The 22,146-nt window shown below is 38.5% G+C and overlaps 1 protein-coding gene across 4 annotated transcripts in view; it reads right to left on the bottom strand.

Moving 5' to 3' along the window:
* prkcz (protein kinase C, zeta) overlaps window positions 1-21,051 on the bottom strand; it is a 36,974-nt gene extending 15,923 nt beyond the window's left edge. Inside the window, exons 1-9 of one of the 4 annotated variants that reach the window (XR_007488164.2) lie at window positions 20,811-21,051; window positions 19,115-19,236; window positions 18,566-18,655; window positions 18,258-18,308; window positions 4,656-4,745; window positions 3,778-3,905; window positions 2,663-2,753; window positions 2,389-2,444; window positions 1,492-1,686 (exon numbers count right to left, since the gene is read on the bottom strand). Coding sequence is in view for 3 of the 4 variants with exons in the window: in XM_049752413.2 (XP_049608370.1) it covers window positions 1,492-1,686; window positions 2,389-2,444; window positions 2,663-2,753; window positions 3,778-3,905; window positions 4,656-4,745; window positions 18,258-18,308; window positions 18,566-18,655; window positions 19,115-19,236; window positions 20,811-20,887 (900 nt within the window). In the remaining variant the exon portion in view is untranslated. Of the gene's footprint in view, window positions 1-1,491; window positions 1,687-2,388; window positions 2,445-2,662; window positions 2,754-3,777; window positions 3,906-4,655; window positions 4,746-6,488; window positions 6,582-16,711; window positions 17,172-18,257; window positions 18,309-18,565; window positions 18,656-19,114; window positions 19,237-20,810 lie in introns of those variants that run through there. The other 3 variants (XM_049752413.2, XM_049752415.2, XM_049752414.2) reach the window with 3 other exon arrangements.
* Between the last annotated feature and the right edge of the window lie 1,095 nt (window positions 21,052-22,146).

Genomic DNA, 22,146 nt, shown 5'->3' with positions numbered 1-22,146 from the left:
TGCGTGTGTATAGGGCTATGAATAAATAAAAACAAGATGTCCAATCAAACCCAGAGGCAGACATATACTATGATTCACTTTAATTGGGAAACTGTTGATATTTATTGAAGAAAATTGGTCGTGGTCTTGGTTGTCGAATCAAATGAGCATGAAATCATTAAATGTGCGCTCGAAAAAAAAGTCTGGTGCACTGAAGAAAATATTGTGTATGAAAATGTTTTCTTTTATTGTGTCTGTAGTTTAAATGCAAACTCCAATTTGAGTGATTCAATACTCAATTGAATATACTAGAAAGACAAACAAATAAATTCAGATTACTGTTTTTTTTTTTCCCCAAATAGATTCCCATTTTGAATTTGAAACCCCAAAAAGCTAACATATGCTGCCATCCAACATCTTAACGTCAACTTATTTCAGCAAGACAATGCCAAGCCACATCCTGCATAAATCAAAACGGTGTTTTCATTGGAAAAAAGCATGTCGAGCAACTGAAGTTGTAGGTCAAGCAAGAATGAGTTTCAACAATTTGTGTCCTCACTTCCCAGACACTTCCTGAATGTTGTTCGGAAGAAACATGATGAGATTCATATGCCTCTGTTACAGCTTTTCTTAAAACGTGTTGCAGGTATCGAATTCAAACATGTAAATATATGCAAAAACAAACCACAGAGCTTAGCAATTTATCAGTTTGACCATTCTTCTTTTTGCAATGTATTCAATTGAATACAGACGGAAAGAGATGTACAAAGTCCCACACAAAGGATTATTTATTTAGGATTTTCTTAGGATTTTCTGATTCAAGTTAAATGTACTACATTTATTTCTATTGTATCAGTGATGTGAGAACAAATCATTATTATTGAGTTGAATCTTGTACCGGAGGAAATAGTCGGGTAACCATGAAGGGCTCCTTAATTGAGTTGGCCTACAACGCCACCTAGCGGCTTTGCAAAACATGATGCCAATCGACAGTAGTGAATAACGGAAAGCGTATTTGTATACTTACATTTGTGTTAATATTGTGATATTTGATAGATGGATAGAAGATATAGCATTTAATGGGTGCTAACACTACCTCACAGGCAAACAGCATTAATTAAGTTTGTGCTATTTTTGTACTTTGTGAAGTGAAAATTGCTCATAGAACTCAAATCTTGTCAATATGAAGTAATACGTCATTTAAATGCTTGCTCATTTACATATTTGCACATAAGTTGCTAAAGAACGTGGATTTATTGATGCAGTTAGCGGAAATAGCCGTTTATAGATTTCCACATTTTATAACTATCACAGTTGAATTGAATTAGTACTCAGGGCATTGTTATGTAATCAGTTCAATGCAGTCAGTACAACAAAAACGGAATGGGGAATTTAAATAAAATAAATATAGAATTAAGTAATAAATAAATAAATAAATAAATAAATAAATAAATACTCTATAGAATGATCCTCTTTTCCAGACAACCAAACATTTATCGATAATGGCCTCACCTCATCGTCATGAACCAGCTCCTTCTTCACCACCTTCATGGCATAAACCTGATCATTCTTCTTTAAGCGGACCAGCAGCACCTTGGCGTAACTGCCGCGCCCAATAACTCGGATCAAGTCGAAGTCTCCTAACCCCAAAACAAGGCCTTGAGACAGCTTGATACCGTCGATTCCATCCACCACTGATTTAATGTCCTTGGGTGAAGAAGAGAGGACAAGTATGTACAATACACTCATATTTTCAAGTTACAGTACATTAAATGGTTCTTATTTGCTTATTTGTCTTTGTGGTGAACTGTTTGTATCTCTTAAACTTCCAGAAAGAATGTTTCTGCAGATTTCCAAGAACCTCCGCTGTTTGTAATTGTAAATTTGGGATGATGAGCTTTTATTTCCCCAAACTAAAGCCTTGCCAACCTCCTCATGTAGCATTTATATTAGCGCACGGAGTCTTGTGCAAACAGTGATTTATGATACATTCACTCCTGAATGCTATTGCTAATATCACTGACAGTTGTTTGTCAACTTTACGATTCTCACCATGTTTGTTGTCAGCTGTTGTTGTTTTCCTTGATGCGCCCTTTCGGCATTTGTTCCAAGTAAAATGTTCTTTCTTTAGGACATTATAAATAAATTTGCTACGGCCAACGTTTGTGCAATGCTCATTGATTTTCTATCTTCTCTCAGCCCTACGTTTGATTTTTATTTGATTTTTTCACCCATAGGACGCTGCCTGCTCATGTTTACATCGTGAACTTCACAAGCTAAACACAGCAGAAGCAGACATTCTGCAGTATTGGCAGTTTGAGTAATCCAGAAAACACAGCAAAAAAAGCAGAAACTGACATTACTGCGGCAATCATTTTAGGGGAAGATACTTTATAGCACGCTGCTTACCTCCACATCTGTCTCTTCGATTTTGTCCACTGTACAATTGTGTGGTAAATACAGTCCTGCAATAACAAATACAAACATGAAAAATATTTTTTGTGGCTATTTTGGTTACAGGGAGTCCTTAGCTTACAACTGACAGGGTCAATTTTTTTATTCATGTAAAAACTCTTCTAGGTCATAAAACAATCAAAGGAAAAGCAGCAAGTAACCGAGTGTGCCCTTTTGTGCCGTAAACCACCACTTTCTTTTTTTTTTTTTTTGTAACCAAACATCTTACTTCCATCTCTGTTCTCTGTGTCATCTAGTGGAAGGTCCACCTCTTCACTCTTTGCATCTGAAGGGGGCTCCTGAGATGGCATAGCTGGATCCTGAACAAAAACAAAACTATGACTAAATAGAGTTCAACCTTCAAATATGTGTATAAACATTGCCTCGTGTTCGCACTGTCAGTGTATAATTATGGAAAAATATGTTGGAGAGTCAAAAGCAATGCGTTTTGCATTTAAAGAGGTGCTTAGAACAGTCTACAGGAAGTGCAATGAATCATTACATTTAATCAGAGACACTTAAAAAACTCACTGGCTATATGTGAGAAAGAAGTTGGGACTTAGTAAACAAAATGACATTGATCTCCTTGTCGAGATTTTCTTCAAAGGTTTCATTTGAAATCTGTTTTGGTCTAGAAGCATTAGCAATAGGATGTTTTTGTCACAAGTTAGGTCAATTCTACACCTGGGAAATTTCTAAATTCAACTACATACATCGCATAAAACAAACAACCTGAGAAGGAGAGTAACCATTCAAGGAAGTTGCTGACTTCTAAAGGCTGTAAGCTTTTTGTAGATACTGAAACAATTTCACTTGCTCCTATGTCGTCCATATTGCCTTCTGTCAGGAATTAACGATTATAAGTGAGAAAAAGTTGAATGTATTTTAAATTGTGTTGTATGTCTTTAATCCTGTGTTTTATATCAAATGAAGATGTAGAATGGAATGTGAAAAAAAAAAAACATTACGTTGGGGGGATTCAGAGAGTATATCAACTATATATTTCTGGTGAGATGAGCCTACAAGACAACTATTTCCGTCGAAACTGTAAATCGCTGCTTGGCAGTCGTCAACTTGATGTGCCGACATAATTGAATACTCCACCACTCGCCCTCGGATTGGATGGTGGCCAGTTCAGGGTGTTACATTGCCTCTCGCTTAAAAACCAGCTGGGAGTCTCCAGCTCAGGCACAACCCGAGTGAGGATAAGCTTATTTGTTTTCAATGTCCCCAATACAGGATTAATACAGGAAAAAATCCCACTGCTAGCAGTTATGAAACAGAATCCGAGTGTTGTATCAAATGTACGGAGTTTCCGAACAGATCGGCTACAAAGTGACTCACCATAAGCCTTTGGCAGGTCTGAGGGATGAGTCTGTGGCAGCGCTTATGGACCAGCAGTTTGCAGTTGATACACTTGTAGCCTTGCCCGCCAAGCCCCCATATCCTTTCGCTGCAGAGGCCACAGTAGGCTTTCTGTTTGTCACACACATGACAAGAAACAGTAGCGGTTAAAAAGAACAATCATACCGTCAAACATGTATGTATTTTATTATATTTATTCATATTTCATTATTATTATCTTGGTTATTATTTTAATTTCTTTCTCTCCTATTTTCGGTTGTAAATTAAGTTCATTCATTCATTTATTTGTATTATTATTGTACATAATTAACAAGTATGAGGCAAAAAATATATTGATTTACTGTTACTTTGAGTGTCACAAAGCTTCAAATGCATGGTTGTGGTAGACAAACATGCTGTATAATAAAATATACAAAATATATTACATAAAATCGGTTGTCACGGACGACCACTGTCCTCTATTGGTTTGTTAAATATCAGTCTTTTCTTTAAGGCAGGGCCAAATATAGAGGCAAAGATGACACGCCTTCCTTCCTTTATGGGATTACAGCAAAACGTCTTGAGTGCCGTCCGAGAACATCTTGGCTCAAATATGATTACATCACAGTGTATATTACGTCATCTGGCAGACAGGAGACTTCAAATAAAATTATGAGGAGAGCCCAGATGTGATTTCAGATACAAATGTGGAGTGTAAAGCTTAGATGAACTAAAACACAAAGGAGGACACTTTGAAACAGCTTGCTAAGGTGTGCTGCAAATTCTATCATGGTGAAAACATAATATCTAGAATATTCTCAATTTTCATAGTATCAGCATCACCATTGAATGTCGACCACAAGAACAGTGAGAGCAACTTGCCGTGTTAAAGCGCTTGGCCTGAAAGAGGTGCCCTTTGACCTGGTAGAGTTTCCTCCATCGTCTGGCTCCTCGACGATAGATCGATTCTGGAGGAAGGACGACATGGTTAAAGAGGAGCGACATGATGCGACGGTGGAGAAACGTGAGGGCTGAGGTGCGCCCAACGACAGGAATGAACAAGCAACAACAGTTCAGTGCTTCCTCAAAGTGGATTTTGAAAGAAAGTACAGCGTTTGGAAATCCCATCATCACACAACAGTTGTCAATTGTCTCACTTCAAACACCTCTAAAAGGTGAACTTAATTTGACCTTATCTGTGTTTTAGTACATATATTTCTTACGTTTTTTTATGTTGGAGATTTTCAAAATTGCTTTGTAAGCGCACGGCCCTGAAAAAGCTATTTCGGGGAAGAACCAGAAATGAAGGTCAGTACTGGTCTGCATGCCATAAATTGATGGATACCAGGTAGATAGATTTTGGTAGTGTTGCATATACAAAACAATGACAAATGATCGCCAGTCCACAAAAATAATACCATGAACCAGTCCCTGACGAAGAAAAAAAGTTGTGGTCTACTACACAAACACACACACACACTGTATTCATAAAAAAAGACGCTGCATCTTTGTTAAGTTCCATTTCTGGATTGATTTAAATACTAAATGGATGATTACAAGTACAGTATATTGTAGATGGACCAAAAGGACATGAGGTGACCCGGTTGGTTAAACCACACACCACAAGAATTTGTCCTAGTCATTCACACGAATTATTTAAAAGCCACTTTCCACATGCCACTCACTACTAATGGATTCTAGTCTGGTTGGCTATTCTGCAGATGTCCTCCTCCACTTAATCTTTGTTTTCCACATCTGCTGATAATACATGCCTCCTTAAACTTGTAAAAATTAATGTATAAAAAAATATATTATAATTCTCAGATAGTATACATATACCGTATTTTCCGCACCATAAGGCGCACTTAAAAGCCTTTAATTTTCTCGAAAAAAACAAGGTGTGCCTTTAATTAGGTGCGCCTTTTGTGTGGACTAAATTTCAAAATCTGTACAGTTGTTTTGTGTGGCTTCCGTGTTATACAGACGTGATATGACGACCCGATGAACCAATCAGAGGACGTTTTACATAGATCGGGGCGGTAAACCAATCAGAAGACTGTACGTAACACAGAGTACGTACCTACGCCCCTTTTGATAAATAATACTATTGTTTGTGCAAAGAAAACAGCATTAGGACCCTCTAAAATGGCATCGACAAAAAGACATGTTTACGAGGGACAATTAGAGCTTCCTGGAAAACCAGGATCATTGCAGAAGAGCAACGTGACAACGACGAGACGGAACTTAGCATGTTTAAAGGCAAACTTGCCCAACTGTTTAATTTCGGTACAGAAGATGACGACTTGGACGGTATGTATATCGATTAATAATTATATGAGTACAGTAGAGTACAGTAGAATTAAGTACAACCGAAATCATTGTCTTGCTCCCATGACGATTTTTGTTTTTTTTTGTTTAACGTAAGTCATGGTATGCATGCGCCCTATAATGTGGTGCGCCCTATGTGTGGATTAAATACAAAATAGACCCCGTAATTGAGTCTGCGCCTTTCAACCCGAAGCGCCTTATGGTGCGGAAAATACGGTACATGAAAACACAAAAGCAGAAGTATATACCACATGTTTAAGTTTTGGGGGGAATTCTGAATTGCTAGTGACATCACCCAAAGAAGTCCATCTTGTCCAAACACAGTAAGAATGCCACAGAAAGAAAAAAAGTCTGACAAAATGCAAATGAAAAAAATACTACACCTCCGGATGCAAGGGTCAGTGCAAATGGTCCTGCCATTTTCTCTTCAGAGACTTTCAAGCTGAAGAAACAGCGGCTGCGATGTCAAAGCAGTACACTATCTTATGAAGGGGGGGGGGGGGCATAGCATGAGAAGAGGGTGGTACTAAGACTACTACTCTCCACAACAGGACATTTACAAGGGCTTGACCCATTTCCAGAAATTGTTTCTCTCGTTCACAAACACATGAACCCCTCCCTGATAATGATAATTGTATGGGAGGGGTAGAGTGTGTCTGTGTGTGTTGAAGAAAGACAGGAAATACCCAATTTTCTGTTATTGAGAGCGGAAGGCTACTGTGAGGGGACATTCTGCGTGATACTATGCAATCCCCGTCATAAATTACATGAGTTATTTCTGGACTCTCACTGTCCCTGCTAATCGACTCCAAAGGTAATTCTTGGGGAAGGAGTCGGAGATGGCGAGGAAAATGTCCGCCTCACAGAATTTTGGCACCGCCTGTTTGTTCATCATCCTCGGTGAAGCAGCAAATAGCCTGCTAACGAGCAAACAAATGGAGACGCAATAACAAATAAAGTGCTTCATGCCTTCTTTCTACCAAATGACATGCAATTACCGTAATTTCCGGACTATAAGACGCACCGGACTATAAGCCGCACCAGCTAAAATTCAGGGATATTTTAGTTTTTTTTCTTACATAAGCCGCACCGGACTATAAGCCGCACGTGTACATGAGTTTTTTACAAAGAAAGACAGTACACAGAAAGCCGTAAAAATTCATAAGTACGCCGCGCCGCCATTTAAGCCTGAGGGTTCAAAGTAACCTTCTGAATAAAATGCATTAAAAGTTCACATTCATTACAACTTGTTTTTGGTGAGCAAAATGTCAGAAGAATTGAATTTAAATGCTGATTGATTGGGTTTTAATACAATGCAGATGGTCCAAACAGCGCCACTGCTTTGTGTAATCTCTGAGTCACATGGCAGAGTAAGAGAAAGGGTTTAGAGCCCTTTGACGCAGGTCACCTAGCGTGCATTCCTACTAAAGCACAAGCAACACAGCCAGAATAAGCAGCCATAGTAGTGTTTCAAAATAGTATTTTTGTTGTTGTTTTTTTCTTCAAGATACCGCACAACAGTGGTCCACAGCCTTTTTACGAGTGTATAAAAGTGATCACGTCATCACAAAAATCACGAAAAAAATTCTTATATAAGCTGCACCTGACTATAAACCGCAGGGTTCAACATTTTGGAAAAAAGTCGCGGCTTATAGTCCGGAAATTACGGTATACAATTCCAAATGTAATAGCAATACATGATGTACACTCGGATTTTTTTTTTAACTGATATATTTTGCTCAGAGTCAAAATATGTTTTATTTTGTGTTTCGTTGATTGAAAGTCGTCCCAGTGCAAAAAAAGCAAACATCCTGCAATTAGGTAATATGCATTTGACTTGTATTGGCTGCATACTGTATGTACAAATGCTTTGTGCGTGTCTATGCGTGCATGGATATCGATCAGTCTAGCTCTGCTAGAGTTGCCACAGGGACGAATCAACTGTTTCCATTTCAGCTCATCATCTAATAGAAAACACGTGTACACACTCGTTAAAAGCAGTGTCATCAGTGTTTACTTGTACGGAGGCCCTGCTCACTTCCATCACAATATCCATCTGCTATTAAATGGCACCGAACCAAGCATGAAACAAAAACATCCACAGAAACCTTCTCTTAACTGTATTATACCCACGTCATAAAAATGTTATGCATTTGATTAGAAATGTATGGCTTTAATATAAAAAAAAATCATATCATTCTCAACATCCATACAATATACAGTAAATAATCATACATATAAAATATATACTGTAAATATATCCATATATACATGGATACTTTTTAAAATTGTTTTTTAGAGGGCATTCGGTATCAAACATGGACTATAAAGTAGTGAAAATCTAATTACAAGAGCAAAGATGCACTTGCTGAACACTCCCATACTGCAATTGCACCATACTGCACACAAGATGGCACAATAGGTTCTGACGGAGTGACAATTTCACCCAAATTCAACTTAGAGGACTATTTTTAGATTCATTGCCGCATCCATTGATCAGCACACATCCTCTTAGGCAAATAGGCTCTGTTATGACAACTCTGGAGTGTACACAAAAATTTGCTCATTGTAATGTTTCCTTTCATTTGCTACACAAAGTACAGTAGGATTGCTTTGCAGAGGAAAGAGGAAAACAACCCAGGTGAGCCAAAATGTAATTCTATTTGGATTTTGAATGGGAAAACTTTGAAATTTTAATTAGAAAAAAAAACATTTTGTGACAAACACTCCAAGGATTCATCATGATCCTGAAATGGAAAGTGCTAAAAAAAAATAATAAATTGAGTCTTTATTGGTACAAACTTGAAGGACAAAAATTTAGTCTTGATCAAGTAGTATGTCATTTTTGAGGGCAATAAAGAAACTCCAAAGTGACCTTTATACCCACAAACTGAATGGATTTTTAAAATAAATTTTTATAAAGGTTTTGCTTATTTTATAAACAGGCACATGTAAAGCCGTGCTCTCCCAAGCAAACATAAGCTCGGACACATTTGTGTTTTTTTGCTTCGCCAATCTTTCACAGGGGAGGTTGAGCAAGCATTTTCTGCATTCCTTCCCGGTGACGTGGAGGCTGTTTTCTAGGATTGACCAACAGTAGTATCGCTATAACCTCTAACCTTTTTTCTTTATCATCACCAACAGGAACTCACTGTATAACCAAACAGGAGGTATCACTATCTGCTTTTCACTCTTCATGTACACTATGACAAAAAGCTGTATTATACAAAATAAGATTTATTTTTAAAGACTTCTGCAGAAACAATAACTGGGCGTCAACGCACTCCCTGGACATGGTTCACACATTTTGCCAGGGCCCGGAGAGAAAGATGTATGTAAGGCTTCAAGAAACTGAATGAAATTAGTTGACTAAATACTGACTGGAAAATAATTAAAACAGAAATCTAGATTCATATAAAAAGGTGAGGTTACCCCCAATTTTTCTATACATGTTGTATGTGCCCTCATTATTTTAAACATGGCATTCTGGTTGATATTGCATTTGTGTAATATGGGATCAGCAGCAAAGTTAACGTATTTTTATCCACCTCAGGGGCGGCCATTTTGTCACTAGCTGTTGACTGAAAATGACATCACATTTGCCTGGTCTCAGCTCACAACCAATCACGACTAAGCTGGTGAGCTGTGATTGGCTGTGACCTGAGACCCAGCAACTGTGATGTCATTTTCAATCGACGGCAAGTGGCAAAATGGCCGCCCCCTGAGATGGCTAAAAAGAGGTGGATTTTTACCATTTGATTCTTATTGCACAAACGAAACATTACACAACATATTACAACCAAAATGTGGGGGTTTGACTTTAAAACGTCAAAATAAATGTTTTAGGTCATGTACAATAAAACCAAAAAATTCTAAATAATACGCTACAGAATTAAAGTTTTCACTTTTTCTTTGTAATAATTAATTACCCATGCGATATCTGTTTGCAAAATCAATTGCTATGCCTTACACTGACGTGAGGGATAGAGCTGTTCACTGGATGAGCTTCAAATAGTGAGCTCATAAACTGCTCCCCGAGAGGCTGCCACATCATGGGCAACCCATTCAGACGTGTCAGAGAGAAAAAGGACGGCCTGTGAGATAAATGAAGTGCAATCCATAAAGCTGAACACAACAGAGAATTGCATAATAGCGATTGCCTTCACATGAAATGATTGCTCTCTAAAAGCTCTCTACTTGCCAAACAAAGACAGTTCTTAACTATTATGTGCATAGTTTCTTTATCAGGTCACACATACTATGACCCAAATTCAAAGAGTAAACCGCACCAGTCGCTTTACTTAAAGCTTTACTTCCAACCCAGTTAGTCAAAATAGAAAAAGGGGTGAATGCACTGTTCAACATCGGGGCCAATCATAATGCACAGACTTAGACATGCAAGCTGGCCGACGACAGCTAAATTCCACTCAGAGAAAACTGTGTCTAATGTATAAATATATATCACACTTAATTAACACAATCTAAATAAAGATGAGCAACACTGTTAATTTCTCTGTATACATTTTAGTCATTTGTGCCAACCACCATCAATTTAGACTCAAGCAGAAAATAAAGATCTTGTGTGTTTGGATTCGGAGGGATTTTAGTGAAACATATATTAATCACAATTAGAAAGAGAGAGTGATTATGACAACACTTTATTTTCTGTCTTTCTTGTCTGGTTCAATTCATTCATATCTGCTATTTAGATGATCATCATTATTTTTTCCAGTTTAAACACTTATTTAAAGGTTTATTTGAAGAATTGTTTTCTTGACAGCCATTTTGGAATCTGTGTCATTGGTATTGGATGCCCATCAGAAGGAAAGAGCTGTGATTGAATTAGTTGGTTAGGGAAGGAAAGCCGACCACTAAACATTTTCAACATGTTGCAAAATGCGTATAGGGAACCTGCAATAGGCTACAAGTATTAAAACTATAAACAGTGAAAATATCTGGTGGAGTAAGTTATTAGGTTAAATTAAATTGGAGTCATTACTTTTTGGCTGCCCCTCTAATTTGATTTTGCTCCACAAGACAATCGTGTAAATACAAAATTAACCTCAACATAAATCTAAACACAAAAAGTAATGTAATATTTCAAGGTGTTTCTAAATATGATTCTTCTTAACACGTTTGACTGCCTCATCCTCAGTCATGCACTGTTCAACTGTTCACATCACAACAGCAGGCCAGCTTGTTGCCAAGCAACAGTACACTGCTTGACACCACAAAAATTGCCTCAAAAAGCATAAAAACATGAATTATGTCCCATTCAATATTCACGTTTATATTGGAGAATTATTTGTATTTAATCTAGGATTAAGTGGGAACAGTGCCACAACAGCACTAAACAAATATAACTTGCTTTCTTTATTTGTCAAAGCAGGCATACATCTCCTGCTGGCTCGCATAACGCCAAAGCATATACACTTCAAATAGACAGTTATTCAATAATATTAATCCAGTTGCTCTTGAACCTGACAACCAACAGAAATCCATCTTGAAAATGGACGGCATCCTCGCTATACAACAAATAGGAAGTCTTCCTACCGCTAGATACAGAGTTAAAAATGATGCTGCCGCTGCTTTGAGCAGTTCTCCACTCCGTCAACAAATCATCTGCATGGCAACTGGATCATCCAAGCAATTAGTGGCATAGAGGCCAATCATTTGAGTGGCATAGCATTAGAGGGCGCATCGACATTGCTTGAGCGCTGCGTGGATGTTTGCAGGGCAATGTATGTACGCTAAGCGGTTGAATAAAAAAAAAAAAGAGGCGGAATATAAAATGCACCAAAAAAAACAAAATCAAATGTCAACTTTTAACATTACATTTTTACAATCTTAAAGAGTCCTATATGGAAAGTGATAGCTAGTCGTGTCCTACTTAGGGAAATATCAGGTTATGTCCTGGTTGTGTTTCTGTATAGCACAGCTAAAGGCCTGTTTAAAAAAAAAAAAAAAACAGCGAGAGGAGTGCTGTCATAGTGTGCCTCTGTCATTTCCAAATGGTTTATTCTGGTGTATACACAAAGCACAGCGTGTTCGGGGTAGAACAATGGCTCTCTGCTGTGCCACAGTCAAAGCTTCAATAACAAAACCACTATTGACACATTCTGCTCTGTGGTGAAAGCTTTACAGGTGGCAAAATGGTCTACGGCTCAGTCAGATAGTTGCGTCATCACTGTTCTCCAATCCTGACAGAAAATGCCACCACACATTCTAGTTAAGTTGTGGAGAATTCACAAACAAAGAATGTAATGCAGATTACACATCCAGTTCATTGAAATAATAAATAGTAGCAAAAAAAGTAACTTAGTGGAATCATTTAGGAAAACTCACAGCTCTGAGAACAGATGAATACTTTAAGACCCCATAATGGTGACATTATGAATCTTATACGGTATCTTTATCTTTCCATGATAGGGCTTGGCAGTTTATAGCTAACAGAGGCGGAAGCTACAAAAGATAAACAAAGCAAATTGAATGAAGAGATGCTGCATGTACGCAATTCACACTGAATGCAATTTGTCATGCTAAAATTGAAACATATTCATCATGTGAGCCTGGGTGAGTCAAAAATTCATCCTCAAATCTAATTCACTAATGCTCTAGGTGAAATGTGGCCCTAGAATTCAGCTTTGTTGATGTGCTTCTGCTGTGATGAAACACCCGATTGTGATTACAATTGGTTACAATCTTCTATGGATTTATTTAGTTTGATATACAACTACCAATTAAATAGTAAAATATATTACCTATGTGGTGCATAATTGAAAACTTTTTCAACTTTAGAGTATTGCAAAATAAAAAAAACTGATGGGGGGGGAAACATGTAACTCTATTGTCTTTCAAATTTTGTGTGGCAAAATTGCTAGCTTCTGAATTCTTCAGCAGCAGTGACACAAATACGTGGGTGTGCTGCAGTGCAGCAGGGACGACTGACACCTCACAAAAACACTCTTGCTATTTCTCGAGCTGGAGAGTCTTGTAAGTTGAGTCGGTGAGTGTTATGGGCGTGGAATCTGGCTGCACGTTCATCAAGTCTCATTAGCCGTGACCACAAATGACGACTGACGTACGGCATTTCAATTGCCACCGACTGAGCAGCTCATTTGCATGTTGAGCAATCCAGCACGGCGAGGCAATTATTCTGGAAAGGATTTTCTGCTGCTAACACCAAGAAAAAGGAATTTTGTAAGAAGCTAAACAACACTCAATACAGAAAATCTAAATATGTGTGCTATAGCAAGAGGTTACGGCAGACATTTTGTCCTGCACTGTGACCTACTATCGAGTGAAACTGACGTCAAAAGACCAAACCCAGAAACCAGGTGAACGGTTGACTATATAATCTCGAGGGCGCTTTGATTGAATTTCAGAAGAAACTTTGCGAGTGGACGGCAGATGGAGGGTATCCCCTTTCTAGTATACAATCCAATGTCAACTAAAAAACAGCATGAGATAAAGCCGATTCTGCACAGACAAACGGGGACAAGAGTTGAAGGAGAACCACTTTCCCAATCCTGGAGCACTTCATTTCATGAAAGGGACTTTTATGGTGTTTTAAGTAACATTGTACAGAATCACACGCTGTAAAAAATGTTGCCCACTCGGCATCCATTGTAGCCTTGTTATTCTAGAAAGGGGATTCCATCTGTGTGGTCCTTTCTCAAGAGTTGTCACCCACGCCACCGGGAATCCCTTTGACGCTTTTTGTGATTATGGGCGACACAAATATCTGATTTGACTTAACAGGAGGGTTTTCTATAGAAATTAAAGGCTGCTGAATTGATAGGATATGATGGAATGATCACAGTTTAACAATTCTAAACATTGCATGTAATTCAATAAAGCAGTATGTTATGGATGGATTGATATTCAATCTTCTCTTAATTTAAAATAATATTTATCTCAATAGGTTTGGGTATATTTGGTGACCAGCGATTTTTCCATGCCTGAATTGAACAAAGTAAAATGGGAGGAGGGCACCAAAATGCAGGCATATCAGATTGGTGCATACAGTATTGATTCAGTTTCTCAAAAATGTTTTCAGCACATTCATATTTTCATGTAACTGAACCGAGAGAACAAGCATTGTATTGAATAAGACTAAGGTTACACATCAGAGTAAAAAATAAAAATGCTTATCTTGGACAATATGAAGCCAAGTTGAAAAAGGTTTCCATTTCGGAAGCTGTGAAAGGGCTTCATTCAGTCAATTAATATTCCCTCTACAATCCTCCTCCCTCCTTGTCTGGCTTCTAGGTGTGCCTCGAATCTGCCTGACTAAAATAGGTCATCACGGGGACACTTTGACACTTAAGCTCTGTGATGCATGAAGGATGGCCCCCCCGACTCGAGGTCTGTCCTCCACCCCAATGCCTTTTCAATCACACATAAAGCATTTGCCATTATCTGTGCGGACGTCACTCATTGCAGGTTTCCGAACAAACAATCAGACGCTACAATTAAATAAAGTGGCGTGTGGGTAAAGCCTCCTATTTCTCTAATGCTGGGCCATGCTGTGGCATGTCATTAAAAAGCACTTTTGGCATTTGTCATTGACATCATGTTAGTTAAATCATTAACTCAACAAAAACATAACACGCCTTGAATTGGTAATAGGAGTTAATATTAGGGAGGGGCAAGTCGCCATATTAAGGACCGGCCTTATTTTAAGGTATCGGGTACTCGTAGAGGCTGACGATACTTGCCAAGGCAAAAAATATATACAATTAGATTTAGCCCTCCTCAGCAGTAGGTGGCACCATATAGCAATAGTTTGGTGAATAATTTAGAACAGGGGTATCAAACTCATTTTTTGGGCAGGCCGTATTGTAGTCATAGCTTCTTTCGGAGGGCCATTATGACAGTCAACCCAAATCAATGTATGAGCACCTCATATTATATACAATAAAAGCTACAAAACAAACTGACAAATAACTCGTTTTCAAATCAGACGTGTAAAAACTAGTCAAATATTTAAAAAAAACAAAAACAAAGATAGTATTAAAAGTGAAGACAATTTGCAATTCTAGTAATGACACACGAATTTGATGCACAATTTATCTTTGCAGGCCACATAAAATGATGTGGCGGGCCAAATCTGGACCCCGGGCCTTGAGTTTGACACTTGTGATTTAGAAGGAAAGGTCTTTGTTCCCATTTTTTGTCATTGTGTTCTTTTTATCAAACGTACGAGAGGTATCTGTAGTCTGTACTGGTGAGTACTGGTACTGGGGGAAAAAAAAGTCCTACCTGTAGACAATATTCTAGCCTAGAAAGTTGTTGTAAAGATGTTTTTTTTTATTGCCAGGGGTTTGGTTCCAGTTTCAATCCAGTGATTAATTCCTTTTATCACATTACATAATAGTGTTGCTACAGATTGCAGTTTGTGCAGGTTCTTATTATAATACTGCATTCAACAAATAGGATGTATATCTGCTTTTGTATATTTTGTTTGTCGCATTTGTAACTTGTGGTCGGGTAGCTATTCCAGAAAGTGTTTTCTGCAGTATAAAATATTACTTCAAGGTTAGTGTCCAGTAAGGAAAGCTGTAATGTCCTCAATAATATAATGAATAAATATTAAAGTTCATCTTCAAGCCAAACTGCAAATCAGCACCAAAAACGTTTATGTTAGCTTATTTGTTATTAGCTTGTCACTGTTGCCCTTCAAAGTCAAGAGTTGCAATAGGCCAGAACCAAAAAGAGGACATTTATTATTTGGCAGACTCAGAAACACAAATAAATAAATAAATAAATAAATAAATAAAGTACTTGTTCTCTGAGCGTTTGTTGTGTCATGGGAAAAAAAACTGCTAACATCAGGTCAATTAAAAAAATGAAAGGTTACAGTGAGGGAAAAACTCAACATGTTATTTCACCGGATTCATTCTGCCACTGAGAGGATAGATGGAAAAAATTCTCTTTGTCTGGCTTTTTGTGTTTTGGGGTCTCAGCTACCATCACCAATTTTTAGAATATTCAATTTATCAACCTTTTTCGTATACTACATTGTTGCAAGCTTTCACTTGGCTTCCAATTCCTGAAGCCACAACGTAAAAGAAAGACACTCTGACCCTGGGAAGCAGGTCTCAAAGACAATAAATTCAAATTTGCTTTGATGCTGTATGCGCTGCACCTCCACCGCATGCATAAACAACCTGCATCTCAGCCACATTACCGACCGACACCAGGAATCTAAGAAACCACAGTTGAAAACCATCAAAACATTTGGAAGCATCCCAACACAATCCCAAGGCAAAGCCTCACACTGGAATCAATCTCCAAGTGTTAAGCAAGCCCAGTGATGGAAGTCCAATAAAAACAGGCATCAGCCATGCTAACAGAACTAGCAGGTGGCTGGCACATGATTCCAGCCTGCAATGCGTGACTCGGCCAAGGGTTGGATGTAGCACGCATGCTAACGACGGATGCAGAGAGAGAGGGAGAGAGAGCGATCATCCGTGCGTGCACACAGACGAGCAAGGATGGAGATGACAAACGGCTCGTTCAAATTCTCTCTCCGGTGATGGGTGGAGTGGTGCGATGAAAGATGAGGGGACGGGTTGACGGAACATACAGATGGATTGCTCACCGGTTTGTCTTCTTTCTTCCCCTCCACCTCTTTCAGCACATTATCCAGGCTAAGGTGTCTGCATACGTGTGCGTATGTCTGCGAGGTGAACCGGTGACGCTACATCCACATCCCCTGCTGTCCCTCTCTCTGGCAAGCCCTCCCCTCTTTCTCTCAGCTTTTTTTAAAATATTTCCCACCTTGCATCCCTCATACTCATCTTTGCTTACTGCCGGTTGCGCTGACCTCAAAGCTGACAGTTCTCAAAGCAGCTCTGATAAATTGTGTCCGTTCTTCAGCATGGCCAAAAATAGAATAAAGGCTAGAAAAAGAACAATGCCTGCCTTGTGCATTAAGAGCTGCTTTGTATAAGGTATGCGGGTTCCCTCTATCGCTCAAACAGTTTTTCGCTTTCTCTTGTAAGCTGTGTCTCTCGCCAGCTCGTCTTGTGCGATGCTGCAGCACTGTAAGCTCCTCCCCAGAGAGACAGTGGTGCCACACAGCTGAGAGAGAGCGAGAGAGAAGGGGGGTAGCCATGGGGAGGGTGGATGGGAGTGGCTTGTGGTAGTGGTGGTAGAGTGGGGGCTATGCCAAAGCATCTGGTGCAAGGCAGGGAAGCCTCTGGTTTAGGAGAACAAATATTCATCAGTGAGCATTATCTGTGGTAGGAATGAGCCAGTATGGAAATAGCACCAAACTGCGCTCATTATTTTTCAATTAGTATTACATGTTGTTGGGGGTACAGAAATTCTTCAGCAGGCTGCAAAATATTGGGGCCTGAAATACCGTGCACATTGTTGTGTCCAAGGAGTGTGTGTTCAAGACCTAACAACTGCACAGCAGCGTTCGTGCACTCCACTCGAGGGGGATATTTTAAATTGATTTTAAAAAAAAAAAAACACACATGCATTATATGGTTGTGGTCAGTTCTAAATATACACAGCTCATGGCCATGAAGTTTTCTCAGCAGGCAAGTAGTTTGCCACTTGCTGTCAACTGAAAATGATATCACAGTTGCCAGGTCTAGATCACAACCAATCACAGCTCGCTGACCTGTAGTCTGAAGCTGAGCCGTGATTGGTTGTGGCTTGAGACCTGATTGTGATGTCATATTCAGTGGACAGCAAGAGGCAAAATGGCCGCCCTCTGAGATGGATAAAAACGGTCGGATTTTCTTCTCGATTCATAATCCACAAATGCAATATTGATCAGAATCCTGTCAGGACATAAACAATATATTCATGTAAAGATTTTTTGGTGAGTTGACTTCCCCCCTTTAAGCAAAAACAACCGGTCAAATGTTTGGGGACACTCGCGAAAATGTTTTCTGTCCAATAAAACCAATTCAAACAGCCAATTCTTGTTTTGTTTTTTTAAAAAAAAGATTTACAGTGTGTCATGTAATCATAATACTCTGGAAAAAAAAAAGAGCTCAAATAACAAAAAGCTTCAAATTCATCTGAAATCCATGCCCTTGAGTAAACCACAGCTGTACGATCTGTGTGTTTGTATAGACCGCATTTCCGTGAAAAAGCTCAGCTATGAAAGAGATAACTGCTTGACTCACTGTCCTCTCCGGGGCACGGCATTCCTGGTTCCTCCGGAATACTCGGGAAAACTGTGGAAAAAAGCAGAGTGAGTGAGAAAAAGTATTTTATACTTTCCTTTTCATCCACCCAACAAACGTGTGTCGTAATGGAAACAATGCGGGAAATTTGGATGGATTTGAGGCTCACACTAATAGAAAATAATAATCAAAATAAATCAAAGAATAAACAAATGACTTACATGACACAAAAACACCAGTTGATATATATTCCTGCTTTTCAAACAAGAGACTAGTCATAACTGATGCTAAATTTGTCATCAACTTACCATGCAACAACAGTCCAGATCTTTTGCTTCGATTATAAATGCGAAATGCTTCCTCAAGCTCCAGCGGAGATGAGATGGTGCAAGGGTCTCCTGCAAACATTCACACGAAAAAAAAAAGGAATCAGAATCACATCTATCTAATCTTGCTGGGCTCCAAGGTTATACAGTTTGTTGTTAGCAGTCTAGCATTTGGAATGGTCAATCTACCTTCTAACAAACTATCAGGGAGCATTTTTCTTCTCCCAACCTATTTTATCATCATTTGTCTATTCTATTTCTTATTATGAAAAAGTGATGATCACATCAAAATGTATATCTTAATGTTTATGCATTCAGATTATTTTTTTCGATATATTTTATTTGAGAAAAATGAATGAAAAGTGGTGCTGCAAAAATAACAAGAGCAGATCGCCCATCTTGTCACTCAGTCCTGACACAGTTTGCAGAACTTCACATAAAAATAAAATGCTTCCCTTAATATTTGTCCCCCTGTGTGTAATGATTGGTGTGACATTGACCTTTGGTTCTACGTAAAATAGGCAAACCCACCTTCATCATCAATCCACTTGAGTGTGATGGGCTGCTGTTTGGTAAGGCTGCACATGGCTCTCACCTCCTCACAAAGCTCCACAAAAGTTAAAGTGGCAGCCAGGTCTGTGATCAACATGTCTCTGAATGCACGCACACACAAACACACACACTTCACAAAAAGCTGAATAAATTCTTGGCATTTTAAGTTGAGTCAGACTCATATTTGAAACCGGTTGAAGCTCGCGGTAAATGGTGCACGTCTCTTTGTGTTTTGGGAGTATCTACGATTCAAAGTAATGGAGCAGTTGCGAGAATGTGACCCTTGCCCCGGCGTTGAGCGTGTATGAGTGTATACTCATTCCAAGGTGTGCAGCGCTCCGAGGGATTTGTCATGCACAAAAAGAACATAACAGGCAGAGCTATCGAGTAGTTTAATCTGTGATCCCTGTGAGCCAAATATTCTTTTCATTTCCGGCTCAATTACTCTGCTTGATCGCAAGCAGTGATACAAGGAAAAAAAAAAAAAAACGTATATTTTTGTATACTCTAAGAAAGCAATTCACTTTCACCTTGTGCTGAACAGGACAAGCGATAGAAATAATGTACAGATCAATGGACACACAACATGCCACACAACTGGATGGGGTAAAAGCAGACTTTACAGCAGGCAAATAACACCATAAATATCTTTTGATGTTTCACTATGCAGCTTGTGCAAGGTGGAGAATTCTAGGGTTGGCCAACCATTCAGCAACCTGAAGAACTTGAGGAGCTCATCTACAAACTCCAGATTGTCAAGGCTTGAGGTAACCAAATTATGGAAATATTGTATCAAGTTTGGTTGAACTCAATCTAAAGAAACCTGCTACAGTGGTCATCTTCATTCAGGTGTCAAGAAATTAATCTATAAACATTTGAAGACATTCTCAAATTGAGTCTAGCAATGGTGACATGTATTCACACTGGGGGGGAAAAAACACTTTAAAATTCACTTTAAAAAGTAAAACCAATATTAAAACTAATTTAGAAAATAAAACGAACATTTTTGAAAAACAGATTTGATGAAAAATGACAAACCTGCTCTAAAGTCAAATAAAAATGAATTTTATTAAAAACTAAAACTACTATCACCCGTGTGTGAACTACAAACAGATTAAGGTAAAACTGGTTGTCAAACAATAATCTCATCACAAGATGCACATTTGACGTGTCCTGTATATGTATTGTAATAATTCACACACATTTGCACTCCCTATATTGATCCTGGCACATTAATTGGCACATTCGTACTTCACGTCTCCTTAGATGCACATGGAATCTCTTAAACAAATGAGGGTGTGTGTCTTTGTCAATCTTGAATTATCCACATGCATTCCTGTCATTCATGTCTTGCAATTTCTCTTTTTTTCAGGTAGTGTTGAGCTTGAAAAGACGTGTGATCGGTGGCGAAAAACGACCTAATATGATCAGTAAGGCGTCCCTGAGTTTGCAGGCGACGGCAACACTGCCAATCACAAGTGAACAAGATACGAACCCAAACAAGTAGAAAACTATAAAGGTGGTGCAAAATTAACTTTCCCAATCAACAGACACTTGTTGAAACCTCATAACAGAAGCTCGTCTGCAGGTGTCTCCTCACTATTGCTGGACTGCGACATAATAGATGGTATCAACTTTTCCACATTGCCATTATTAGTTTTGGCTTGTCACTCACCCGCAGTAATGCGCTTTAACTTTCACCGACTCCGACCCTAGGTCCATTGCGGATCCGTTTGAGGCAATCATATGCATTGTATAGTTCTGTAACGGGCAATTTAATCGCTTTCAGTTCTGAAACACCGCCCGGTAGATTGCGACGATTAATATCCGTTTCGTCCGCGACACACTGGAAAGTAAACTTCGTGTAAGACTTGCAAGTTTCTTTAGTACAGATAACATTCGGAGCCGTCGAAGTCACGTTTTCTGAAAAGAAACGCTCAAGTTCTGGATTTGCGTTTCAAAATAAAATCACTTCCAAGTGATAACAATGGACACAGGTTTGGAGAACTTTTAATTTGAAGCAAACTTTCTCTGCTTGGTCATTAAATGGCTAGTTTAAATCGGCTTGACAGTTTCTTGCGATTCGCTATGGTTACGGCAGATAAACTCACCAGCCCTAATTTTTATGCTCCAAATAAATCCTCTTACAGGTTTTCAACAATGATTAACCCGATTCCAATAACAATGTTGTCTCTTTGTTGAAAGCCTTTCTCTGTATTTGTCATACAAATCATCATGTATTTAATACAAACATGATTAATTTAGCTAAATATTTGTCATATTGTCGTGAAAAGGAGGTATGGTATGATAGGTGATTATCAACCGACCTACCACCTTTCGACTATCAGTCCTTCCACTATCGGTCAAAGCGTACTCATGATATTTACCATTGTATTTTAAAAAAAATTTTCATCAAGTGTTTTTCAATTGAAAAGCTCAAGTAATTAACTATTGATAGAGAAGATTACCGATGGCTGTACACGGCCAAAGTCAGTGCCGAGATGAAATTTTGTGGCCATATTTGCACAATTCCATATATACTGTTAAAAGCAGAAAATTATGGATGGATGCACAAAAAATATGAACGTAAAAAATATAATGAACTGTTCAATTTCACTCTGATTCAACACATACACACAAACACAAGTAACCTTGCTTTGGAAAACCTTAATTAAAGATTCAGGAATTTTTATTCGCCATATTTGAGCGTGAATAAAAATCAGCAGGATGACTTGAGGAGGAGGGGCAGGAAAAACAAAGAAAAACACAAGGCTAATTTCACTGTTTTCATTTTTTTTTTAATATTAGATTGTCCTGGTCTTCCATATTTTCCCGATAAAAGGCTCTGAAAGCACTTTGAAATAAGTAAGCATTCTTATGATTAAAATGTTAAGATGCGATTTCTCTTACACAGATAATATAACAGTAGTGCCATACACTACTGTGAAGTCTGATCACTACTTAATAAAATTTGACATTTTAGTTTTCTGTTAAAGACAAGAGCGCAATCA

This window comes from Syngnathus scovelli, chromosome 2, assembly GCF_024217435.2.
Source record: "Syngnathus scovelli strain Florida chromosome 2, RoL_Ssco_1.2, whole genome shotgun sequence".
Taxonomy (NCBI): domain Eukaryota; kingdom Metazoa; phylum Chordata; class Actinopteri; order Syngnathiformes; family Syngnathidae; genus Syngnathus; species Syngnathus scovelli.
This window is presented reverse-complemented; position numbering and strand designations above follow the sequence as displayed.